Here is an 11319-nt window from a genome sequence, read left to right on the forward strand (position 1 = left end):
CACCTTTCCTCCTGCTGCAGACAGAGACCAGATCAACTAGTCTCAGACACGAATCCACTCCTGGGGTCCGGAGGAGGGCGGTGGGCTCAAACGAGCAGAGGGTCAGCAGGATGTTTGTGTAATTAACGCTCAACGTTGCGTCAAGATGATTTATTCTGACTGAAGGAAATGTCGACAACGTGAGGCGCGCCCGAAGTATCGAACAAGTCGTTCACGACACCAATGCTGCAAAAGAAAAAGGATGAAGGCAAACTCGTTTTCTTTTCTTTCTTTTTTTTTAAAATTCGGGCTTCTCTGACTCAGATGATGTGTTCCACGTTTAATGCATCCTCTCCGTAAGACTATAAAACAAAACACCAATCAATGACGGAGCCTCTGTCTGCTTGCCACAATCCCAATTAACATGGATCCACTTGGAGCCAGGAAGGATTTCAGCACAATCTTCCCAATAGATTTCCTTTTTTTTTCCCCTTCAGTGTCCTTCACTGAAACATCCCAAAGGACCCAGGACTGACTGTGTTTCAAGTTCGAAGCTTACCACCTGATAAACGATCGCCTCCGCTTCCTTTTGTTTCTTTTTTTTTATTTCTCAAAACATGAGAAGACGGAGGTCAGCGGACCTGAAGTGTCCGAGGAGAAGCGGTGAGACGGCGAAGTCATCTCAAGCACCTTACTGAAGCACGCCGCAAAAAAAAAAACAAAACGAAAAGACAAAACTCCAGGCTCAGACAGGATATGTAGTGTGCAATTTTTGGATTTTCATTGTCTCGAGCATCCATACTGTTTTGTTTCCGTTTAAAAAAAAAAAAAAAAACAAAAACAACCAAAAAAAAAAAAGGAGGTCATAGGTTCATACGTAGATGCTCGGGCCGTTTGGCCACGACGGGGTAGGCCTGCTGCTTCATCTGGTTGATCCCAGCTGGCTGTCGGATGGGGAGAGGGGCCGAGGCCTCGGAGCTGCTCGTGATGTCCATCTGCTCCACGGAGGACATGTCCATGGCCTGCTCCTGAGGGGACTGGAGAACACTCGGTCCTAAGCCGGGGAGGAGGGGGCTACGGGCCCAGCCTGGGCTGAGAGGACGAAGGAGAGAAGGAAGTAAAAGATAAGTTTTTTTTTTAATGTGTCAGTTTGATACGTGTGTGCAGCATCACTCAGATTAGGGATGGGCAGTGAAGTCTCGTTAAAATGGGAGAATTCAAAGAATCAATGTGACTTTTTCTTTTTAATACACTGGCACCAGGGAGAGACAGGCTAAGTTGTTTCCCAACTATTTTTTTTTCCAACATTTACTCTCCAAAAAAAGAAATTAAAAAATAACTTACTCCGTTCCTGTTATCGTAGTTTATTTTGAAAGGATTAGTAGAAACTCTGGTCAGTGAGCTCAGCTTTTCGTTTTTTTGTCAGACTACATGCATCCCCCTCCACACTGATTCACTGAACAGGAGAAAATGAAGGCAAATAAAGATCCCCCGGCTAACAGGATTAGCAGCAGGACATGTCTCTGTACCTGGAGCCTTTGTTTCATTGGAGATGTTTTTTCAGCTGCAGGACTCGGGCTGAGAAAACGTTAATTCTCCGCAGGGCCCACCTGTGTGAACGTGGTCACATTTTAAGGCAAAAACATAAAACAAGTCGTGGTCCATAACCATAAAAACTGCTTTTTCTGCTTTAAACAGTTTGTTGTTGTGCTGATGATGAGTAAAAGTAAACTCATGCTATGAGAAGCATGATTTGCTGCAGTTTGATTTCCTGTTCTGAGCGGTGGTTGGTAGTCGAGCGGGGGGGACCAGGATGGGGTTGGGGGTCTGAATATTCAAAGAAAAATGTGATAATCACCGACAAATTCGATGTTTGTGTTTTGCTTAAGATGCCCATCCCTAATCAAGCTGGTGAGATTTCAGGTGAACAAACGCACCTCGGAAGTGTTCTCGGGCTGTCCATGATCCGCCGAGGGGAGCGGATCTTCGGCTCGTATGAGAACTTCTCTTTGATGTTATCCAGGACGGACGGCGCAACATACGTGAAACCCTTCGAAATAAAAAAAAAGGTAAAAACGGGCACGAATGACGCCGCGTCCTACATGGCCACAGATCGAACAAAAATCAGCAATACTGAGCGGGACGTTCAGAACCAGCTGGATGTGAGCCTCGCTGTTAAAATATTTAATCAGACTGAGAAGGATCGACATTAAAAATTTATCTAAGGAAATATTTTTTTCACTGCTAAAAAGTGTGGTAAATTGCTGGAAATTGTGACGTTAGGAAGGAAAAGTTACCAGGAAGACTTGATTTGCACTCTCACTGAGGGTAGAATCGTCCGGGCTGTCCACTGGCGTCTGACTCGTGAACTTCGAGTCGAACTGACTCACGTCATCTGCCGATTGCTGCAAACACGGAAGACAGGGAAGAATGCGGTGACGGGCCACAGCAACACGAGCTAACGTCTCGGCTGTCGGGAGAAACGGGAGAGCACCCGGTTCCTTCCTTGAAACGCGAGTTGCGCGTCTGAGCGGAGCGTTTACTTTCAAAAACGTTTCTCAAATTTCTCTCCTAACACAACAGGACATCGTGCATCGCTCGGAGCTCCGGCTTGTACTCACAAGGATGGGCTTGAAGGGGGGCTCCACTTTCCGAGCCAGCAGATCTTCCCAGTTGATGTGCCGAAAGAAAGGGTGAGCCTATCGGACACCAAAAGCAGAACGAGACGCGCCAGTTTCAGCATAATTTAAGAGTTTGTTAGAAAGAGTTGCCATCCAAGCAAACATCAGGCCAAAAACAGTCTGAACCTATATGTGCTCTGAAGCCACAAAGGCAAAACTAACATTACATTTACAGCTCCCATTCAGTGGGCAATGTTACTACTTTTAGTGATAATATCTGATAACTTAGACAGACGTATTTTAGAAATAAAACCTTTGGTATCTGATATAGAAAGTAGCAGTTTTTAGTGAGGGAGTTAATATTGTTCTTATTCTCACCTGCACTTCAGCAGCATCTCCTGGTCCTGCTCCCAGCCTAGATGAGGCATTTCTCTTGAGCAACTGTAAAAAAAAAAGTAAAATAAGTAAATAAAACAATCACAGCTTAGGAAAGTAACCTGAGGTGTTCCACAAGGTTCAGTATTAGGTCCCAAGTCATGATCGCTCGACATGCATTCCTTCAGTTCCTTTTATTTTTTTCTTCAAATGGTGTGTGTACTGTAATTACTCCGATAAATGCTATAACTAGTTCAGCTCAGGGACAGGTATAAAAAATTTAGTAAAAACAGTTAGAGAATAGTTTGATATTAATAAGTTATCCATTATTAAAAAGAAAGGGTTTTCTTTCTTTGGTTTTCTTTAACTCTCAGCTACTACCCCTTTAAATTTTAGCTCAGTATCTGTAAAACTGACTGAGTTGTAGCCATTTTTGTGTTTGTTAAGGTTGATAAGCCGTGGCGGCCATTTTGAACCTGGTTCACTCTAAAATGTAATAGGTTGTGAATGTACACCTATTGAGTGCTTTTCTGAAAGTTTCAATAAAGTCCATCTGGTGGTTCAAGAGATATTTTGCTAACAGACAAATAATGAACACACACAGACATAAACAGGGAGGTAATAAATGTTTTAGTTTTTATATTAAAATGATGAAATAGATCCAGTAACAAGGGAAATGTTAGTAAAACAGTGGTTGGTTTAAAGAAAAAAAAAGAAATTTAGATTCTTTTCCTTTTCCTTGTTTCTTTTATAAAGTGTCTGTAACGTGTGAAGAACTGAAATAAACTCGTCCATTCATTCTACAAGTGGCCGAGCCCTGAAAACAAAGCAGTACATACCCGTTTGAGGAGATCTCTGGCTTCTTGTGTGAGGTAGGGTGGAAGGCTGAGTTTGCACTTCAAGATCTTGTCAATGGTCTTTTTACGGTTCTCACCGGTGAACGGTGGCTACAAGCAGAGAAGACAAACAGGGATGACTCAAACATCCCAAAACAGGATTCAGATTTTACACCAGTCCGCTAATAAATGTTTGTAAAGTAGGTTGTTTTTTTCCCACTGACCGCTCCTGTGAGCATGTCGTACATCAGAGCGCCCAGACTCCACCAGTCCACCGCTCTGTTGTGCCCACTTCTCATCAAGATCTCCGGAGCCCTGCAACAATGCCAAGACCGCACATTTTACTAAGACAGAAACAGAAAGAAGCACAAAGCAAAAGGTGAAAGACAAAAGTGCAACTGGGCCAGAGAAGGCAAACGGAAAGGATTTGACTTGCATGTATTCGATAGTTCCACAGAAGGTGTGTGTAACCGTCCCATCATGAATGGATTCTTTACACAGACCAAAGTCGGTCAGTTTTACATGACCTGGAAGACAAAACAACACAGATTTAGACACCTAACACTTTATTTAGTCCAAGGACCCCGAAACGCCCATTTCCACACTGATAGTGGTAAGCTACATTGTAGCCACAGCTGCCCTGGGGTGGGCTGACAGAAGTGAGGCGGCCATCACACCGGCGCCACCGAGCCCTCTGACCACCACCTGTAGGCAAGGCAGGTGAAGTGTCTCGCCCAAGGACTCAACGGCTGAGACAGACGGAGCGGGGGCTCCAACCAGCAGCCCTGTGGTTACAGGACGAACCCCTACCTCCTGAGCCACTGGCGCCCCATACCAAGGTATGATATAAACTGGGCTGTTTAGACTCACCATGGCTGTTGAGCATGATGTTCTCAGGCTTTAGGTCTCTGTAGATGATGCCCTTTTGGTGCAGATGACCCAGAGCCATGGAGATCTCTGCTAGGTAAAAACTACACAAAGAAATGTATACAACTTTAAAAATCAAGGCCAATATCACACTAATATGACTTCAAGTACAAGTTTGTAGTCAGTTTATCACATACTTAGGATTGTTTTACAGCTGATTGTTATTTGAGAGGGGGGGGGGGCATTTTTAATGGTTACTTGCATTTATGATATTAACTCGTTTAACAGGGCTTCTCCGCCCTGGGAATTGGACATTATTTTTTCACCAAATGACTGTTTCCTGAAGGGACTTCCTGTCACGTGATAGGCCTATAACAGTCAGCCTGATGACACCTCTTCCTGATAGATCAGATCAATAGAAATCTTAAAGCTCACCAAGCTGTGTCCTCCATGAAGATCCCCTCCCTCTCCAGCTGCATGAAGAGCTCTCCTCCTGCACAGGTGAGCACTTCAAGTTACCAACACGAGCAGCACATTTTTACTTCGTACGCTGAGGCAAGGAAACACATTTCTGAGGCACGTTTCTTTTTGGTCTGGAAGTTTGAACAAAACCTGACCCACAAACTGTAAACACCTCTTTAGCTACGAACTGCACTAATAATACACATTTTCCCTTCTTAAGGTAAAGAAAAAGGGAAAACTAAATTATTTTAATGTTTTACCAAATCCATTTCCTGTTACAAAACTGATTACATATGCAAATGTTCCTGAACGGGATAAAGGGGGGAAATAAAGTCAGGAATTTATAAAATTGCTGTATATCGCGCTGAAAGGCAGGTCGAACCTCCGAGTGCCTGCTGCACATACTGTACGCTCTCGTGACTGTACTGACCGCTGAGGTACTCCAGGATGAGGTACAGCTTCCCTCCTGTCTGGAAGGCGTAGATGAGATCGACAATAAAGGGATGCTTCACTTCCTCCAGGATGTTCCTCTCGGCCTTGGTGTGAGCTGTGTCTTTAGCGTTGCGCACGATCATAGCCTGAAGCCGGCAGCCGAGGAAAAAAAAAGCATAAAAACGAACATCGGTTTAGAGGAAAATACAAGCCGGTTGTTAAATTAGGAAAAAATAAATAAAAAAGTCTGCCACAGCTCCTGAGATGATAGTGTTTACTTGACTCAGCTGCAACTGAGGAATATTTAGTGTTTTTATTTTTGTACATTTACACTGTTTAAGACATTTAGTGTAAGAAGGCCGTTCAGGCTGCTACTAAACATTTCATGTGACAACTGTAGTGTGGCAAAAATCCAAAAGCTGAACTTTAAACAGGCGCACGGTTCTAAACGTTAAGAGTGCAAAAACATCAGCCTGAGTGCATGCTCGGTATGTTTAGCTTTTCAGGCTTTAACGGCCCCTCCTCTCGACTGCTGTTCTTATTTCTCTTTACTAAACACTTCAGTCAGCCGCCTGTCAGTAATAAAGTTGTCAGCATTAAATGTTTAAAGGTGCGACGAGGAGCTAAATATAACGGTTGCAGTGTTACTCCGATTTTTCTGTTCGTTCTCTCGTCGACTTGGAGAATCCCAGCCTCCTCCTTACTCATAAACACACACACACACACAAGGAATCAAAGTTCCTATCCTGGTTTAAATCATGTGACAGCAAATTTATAACCATCTAGTCAGCACCGACAGGCTACAAAGATCGTAAATCAGGAAACTGAAAATGTCATTTTGAACCATAAGCTCGCTGTACAGACAATAAAACCTTCAATTAAGTGTTATAAACTTAACGGTTTTACATGATTATATTTTGAGGTGAAATAATAGCAGACACATTTGTTCATTTTTTATTATTTAGAATCAGTAATAAACTGTAAAACGTTTATATTTCTTTGCAGGAACCCCAGTTTAGACAATAACTATTAGTACATAAATATAAAATAATTCCAACGTAAGGTAGAAAACGGAAAGGTTTGTTATTTGAAGCTTAAATCTGAATCTAGTTGGATAATAAATTTATTTTGTTTTCAACTCCATGTCTAAATTCTGAGAACACCAAGCTGATGACAACAGCTCCGAAGCTCTTTAGCTGGAAAAATTTATATTTATTTCCTCGGCTGAGTATCCAAGCTAAGCACTTGGAACCCAGACCCCCGAGGTTCTCCATAAACACGAGCCTTTGCTCCCACCATCAAAGATCTGCTGCTCGCGTTTGTCCCGTTTGAGCGTCGCAGTTAAAACGGAAAGAGCTGACTTTCAGCAGGTCATTAACGTGTCGCCGGGTTCACGCCGAGCAACCGCACCGCCAGAGCAGCTTCAGAACATCACGCTGGATCTAATGGGCTCGAGCCGAGTGTTTGGAGAGCCAAGGCTGCAGCAGAGCAGGGCAGACTCCCAGTGAAATCCTACCCCACCGCTGACTTCAGGGGCAGAGCCCATATTTGCAGAGAGAAGCGCCGCAGAGCTCATTTGTAACAACGGGCGCGCGGCGCGTTTGTGTAAAAGAACAGAGAGCGGGGGCTGCTTCGCTCGGACACAATTTCGCGAGACCATAAATACCTTTTTCAAGACCTTCATGGCAAATATTTTGCCTGCCGCAGCTCCGACGACTTTGCGGACTTGGAAAACCTGCACAGCCAGGAAAAAAAAAAATGTTGACGTGTTCCAAATAATCAGAAAGAGTGGGTCAGCGTAGTGCTATGGAGGTAAAATAATTCCACCCGCGTGTTGGGTGTGAGGCATACCTTTCCATAACCACCTTTCCCGAGCACCCGCAGCAGCTCGAAGCACTCCGGCCGGATGTTCTCGGCCCCCATGTTGACGTTATCCTCGGAGATTTCGATCTTCTCACAGCCTTCCATGTTGCTGCGGAGGGAGACGTTTGCCCACCAGCTCTTCTTTCTGATATACTTCGGATATGAAAGGTTCGAAGTGAGAGACGTTTCAATACTTACAAATCGAATCCAGTGCACTGCTCCATGATGTCACCGATTTGAGCCTGAAAAAAACAGATTATAAAAAAGAAAAATCAACCTGAAGTTGCCGAACTAGTAGACAAATTTTAATGGAACATGCAGAGAGTAATCATTTTACAACTGAATAACTTTTGGAGTCAACCCAGTTCAAGCAGATTCCCGTAACTAATCAACGTTGCAACACAAAAATGGACTCAAGTCAGTTTTACAGATACTGAGCTAAAGCTTAAAGTGGTAGTAGCTGAGAGTCACTCACAACACAAGCTCTGAGTGAGACATCTCCTAAGATCGGGCATTTTCAAGGTCTGACCAAAATGGCTACAACTCTGAGCTTTCAGCACAAGATGACCCGAGTCTGAAACTCTGGCATGAAACGAGGGGAGTGATCGGCACAACGTCAAGAAATGCTACGCCTTTAAATAATCTGATGAATAATCTATGACATTTGATATCTGAAATGTTCATTTTATATGCAAAGGATTCCAAAATGCCTTAGTTGAGTCTCGTAGTTTTGACGTTTTTAGCCATTTTTTAACATAAAACGGTACATTGCATTATCAGTTTTAGTACATCAATATTGTGGATGTCTGGATTCAACAACACACACAGGACAGACATGGTAAAAATACACCGGCTGCCGTGGTGTAAAAAAATGTCCAGTTATGAGCATAAAGATGAAAAATAAATACATATATTTGACCACGTTTAGACTTTCCTGATCTTCATAAAAAGATGTACAAAATAGGTGCAGATTTAGGAAGTAGAAACTAAATGTCATCAGAGGTACATAAGCAAAGTATAATTAGTGCAAATTATTTTTTTTATGGCCATTTGCGTTATAGTGATACTGTTATAGATTGTAACATTTAGTTTAGTTGTATTTCCTAGGATCAGTTTTGTAAGTACAGAGTAACAAGTTCTTTCATAATACAGCCTGGTCTCCATGTTTACCCAGTAAGTACCTGGTATGTACCTAGTAAGTACCTGGTATGTACCCTGTAAGTACCTGGTATGTACCCTGTAAGTACCTGGTATGTACCCTGTAAGTACCTGGTAAGTAACATGTACATATACTGAAAGTACCTGGTACATAACATGTAAGTACACAGTACATAACCAGCTGTATCGTGTACTACTAACGAATACTCAAACTTTGGGGATGCATCCTTTTTTTTTTTTTTAATCGTCTGAATTTTTCTAATTTTGTCCATAGTCTAAAAAGCACTTGAAATAAATTGCATTTCTTCTTATATCTCTGCATCACCAAGTGCACAAATTAACACGGAATATTTATTTAGCGGGAGGCAACATGTCAGAAATTAGTGTTTATTTACGCTCTGCAAATCTACAGCAGCTTCTGGACGCAGATTTCTCTTTTCTTCCTGTCTGTGTGTGAGCACAGAGGCAGTCCTCAGCCCACACAGTCCCACTCGGCCACATCTTGCCAAAATAAACTGTTGCACACGGAGCCGCATTTATCACTGCAGCACCTTTGGCCAAGTAAGGTTCACAACTCCTGCACGACAGCGAGGGGCTTTAAAAGAAAAACGTGACAGCGTCAACAACGCGCGCGACTCGACGCAGACTCGCGTCTCAAGCCGAGAGGAAAGGCAGAACAAGTGGGAGTTCTGCCATGCTCGCTGTAAGCTTCGCAGCGGCACGCCGCGGTTGAAAAGGCCCGACAGCTCTGGCTTTGCGGGCAGGGGAAGGGGCCTACGGTAGCTGCTGCGAGGCTAGCGTGCTAACAGGCTAACCGTCGCGCGCGTGTCAACGAGTTTCTCCGCTGTGACAGCTTCCGCAACAGTACCTCCTCGATCTCATCGTCGGAGACGTTTTCCTCCGGCTGGTCCAAGTCAATGTCAAACACTCCAGCCATGGCAGCGAATCGCTCTGTGACAGACCGCAGGAACAGCAGGCGTCCCCCACCTCATGGACAAACACACACGGCGACCATAACCGGCTACTACACCGAGCATGCGCACTGCGGCGCTCACAACAAAGGGGCGGGAACTCGTGTCATTGTCTCTTAAACAGAGCCAGTCATAAATAAAAGCGCACACACCCACACACACAAACAAATAAATAAAAATAAAAATAAATAAATCAAAGCCCACACCAGTCAATAATACAACTACTACAACTAGTTGATAATGGCAACAGATTCTGTCTCTATTTTCTAATCCATAATGATTTATGTGTCAATCTAAAACTGCATAAAGTCAAAGTGAACTTTATTGTCAGTCAGACTATGCAACAGTATATTACATAGGGGACTGAAATTGCGTTTCCCCGAACTCCAAATGTGCAACAGATACAAAACACTAACTAAACATAGAAAATTGACATCTATCTAAGTACAAGACTAGGTATAAGACATATAGTACAGAAGGAAATATCAGTAACAAAGAACAAAAAAGACACAATCAACACAGCAATAGAATAGTCTCAATTCTGAGTTTAGCAACAGCATGTGCAATGTATGTGATAAAGTGCAGAGTGCAGAGTAGCAGCATGGACATGAATGGGATGTAACATTTTTTTTAATGCAAGGAATGTGCAGTAGTTTGTGTGTTCAGCAGTCTGTTGGCCTGTGAGAAGAAGTTGTTGCTGAGCCTTGTGGTCCTGCAGCGCATGCTGCTGTAGCGCTTGCCAGATAGAGGGAGGATAAACAGTTTGTGTGAGGGGTGGGTGGGGTCTTTGATGATGTTGGTGGCTCTTCTGTGGCAGCGGGATGGGTACAGGTCCTGTATGGGGGTTAGGGCTGATCTTCTCAGCTGATTTTATTAAACTGGAAATATCAATAATCTTGTACAAATATCTCGACTAATCCCAATTTTTTTTTAATATTTTGCTTCCAAAAACCCAGACATTCAAGTAATATTTTAAAATGATATCTACCATATTTCCCCAGGCTTTTTGACAGGTTTTCAAATAATTTCTTTGGACGTTGGCTGTTTTTTTCACCTAATTTTAGACCGGTATCATTTTCAGAGGAATACAGGAAAGCCACTTAACTATGATGTATGAATCAGCCAGGAAGAAAANTGTTGCTGAGCCTTGTGGTCCTGCAGCGCATGCTGCTGTAGCACTTGCCAGATGGAGGGAGGGTAAACAGTTTGTGTGAGGGGTGGGTGGGGTCTTTGATGATGTTGGTGGCTCTTCTGTGGCAGCGGGATGGGTACAGGTCCTGTATGGGGGTTAGGGCTGATCTTCTCAGCTGATTTTATTAAACTGGAAATATCAATAATCTTGTACAAATATCTCGACTAATCCCAATTTTTTTTTAATATTTTGCTTCCAAAAACCCAGACATTCAAGTAATATTTTAAAATGATATCTACCATATTTCCCCAGGCTTTTTGACAGGTTTTCAAATAATTTCTTTGGACGTTGGCTGTTTTTTTCACCTAATTTTAGACCGGTATCATTTTCAGAGGAATACAGGAAAGCCACTTAACTATGATGTATGAATCAGCCAGGAAGAAAACGATAAACTCCTTAACTCAAGGAATAACACTGACTTGTGTTGACATATACAGGTGCTGGTCGTAAAATTAGAATATCATGAAAAAGTAGATTGATTTCAGTAATTCCATTTAAAAAGTGAAACTTGTATATTATATTCATACATTACATACAAACTCATATATTTCAAATGTTTATTT

The 11319-nt window shown here is 42.8% G+C and overlaps 1 protein-coding gene across 1 annotated transcript; it reads right to left on the reverse strand.

Moving 5' to 3' along the window:
• Window positions 1–458: 458 nt before the first annotated feature.
• Window positions 459–9637, reverse strand: LOC108238123 (ribosomal protein S6 kinase beta-1-like). Its single transcript, XM_017419993.3, has 15 exons — window positions 9462–9637; window positions 7634–7677; window positions 7424–7544; window positions 7239–7307; window positions 5571–5718; window positions 5114–5171; window positions 4682–4782; window positions 4248–4338; window positions 4036–4126; window positions 3815–3922; window positions 2979–3041; window positions 2601–2678; window positions 2277–2384; window positions 1917–2029; window positions 459–1071 (listed from the first exon to the last, which is right to left on the reverse strand). Exons 1-15 carry the CDS (start codon window positions 9528–9530, stop codon window positions 843–845), a joined length of 1491 nt encoding a protein of 496 aa, XP_017275482.1. The 5' UTR covers window positions 9531–9637; the 3' UTR covers window positions 459–842.
• Window positions 9638–11319: the final 1682 nt, after the last annotated feature.

This window comes from Kryptolebias marmoratus, linkage group LG2, assembly GCF_001649575.2.
Source record: "Kryptolebias marmoratus isolate JLee-2015 linkage group LG2, ASM164957v2, whole genome shotgun sequence".
In the NCBI taxonomy this organism is placed as follows: Eukaryota; Metazoa; Chordata; class Actinopteri; order Cyprinodontiformes; family Rivulidae; genus Kryptolebias; species Kryptolebias marmoratus.

What these genes read in the sequence shown, in the direction of transcription:
- LOC108238123 (XM_017419993.3), bottom strand. Translation starts at nt 9,530, where the DNA reads ATGGCTGGAGTGTTTGACATTGACTTGGACCAGCCGGAGGAAAACGTC. An exon ending in TTCATGGAGGACACAGCTTG is followed by an intron (nt 4,783 to 5,113) that starts GTGAGCTTTAAG and finishes TTCTTTGTGTAG; the next exon opens with TTTTTACCTAGCAGAGATCT. An exon ending in AGCCCGAGAACACTTCCGAG is followed by an intron (nt 1,072 to 1,916) that starts GTGCGTTTGTTC and finishes TCGTCCTCTCAG; the next exon opens with CCCAGGCTGGGCCCGTAGCC.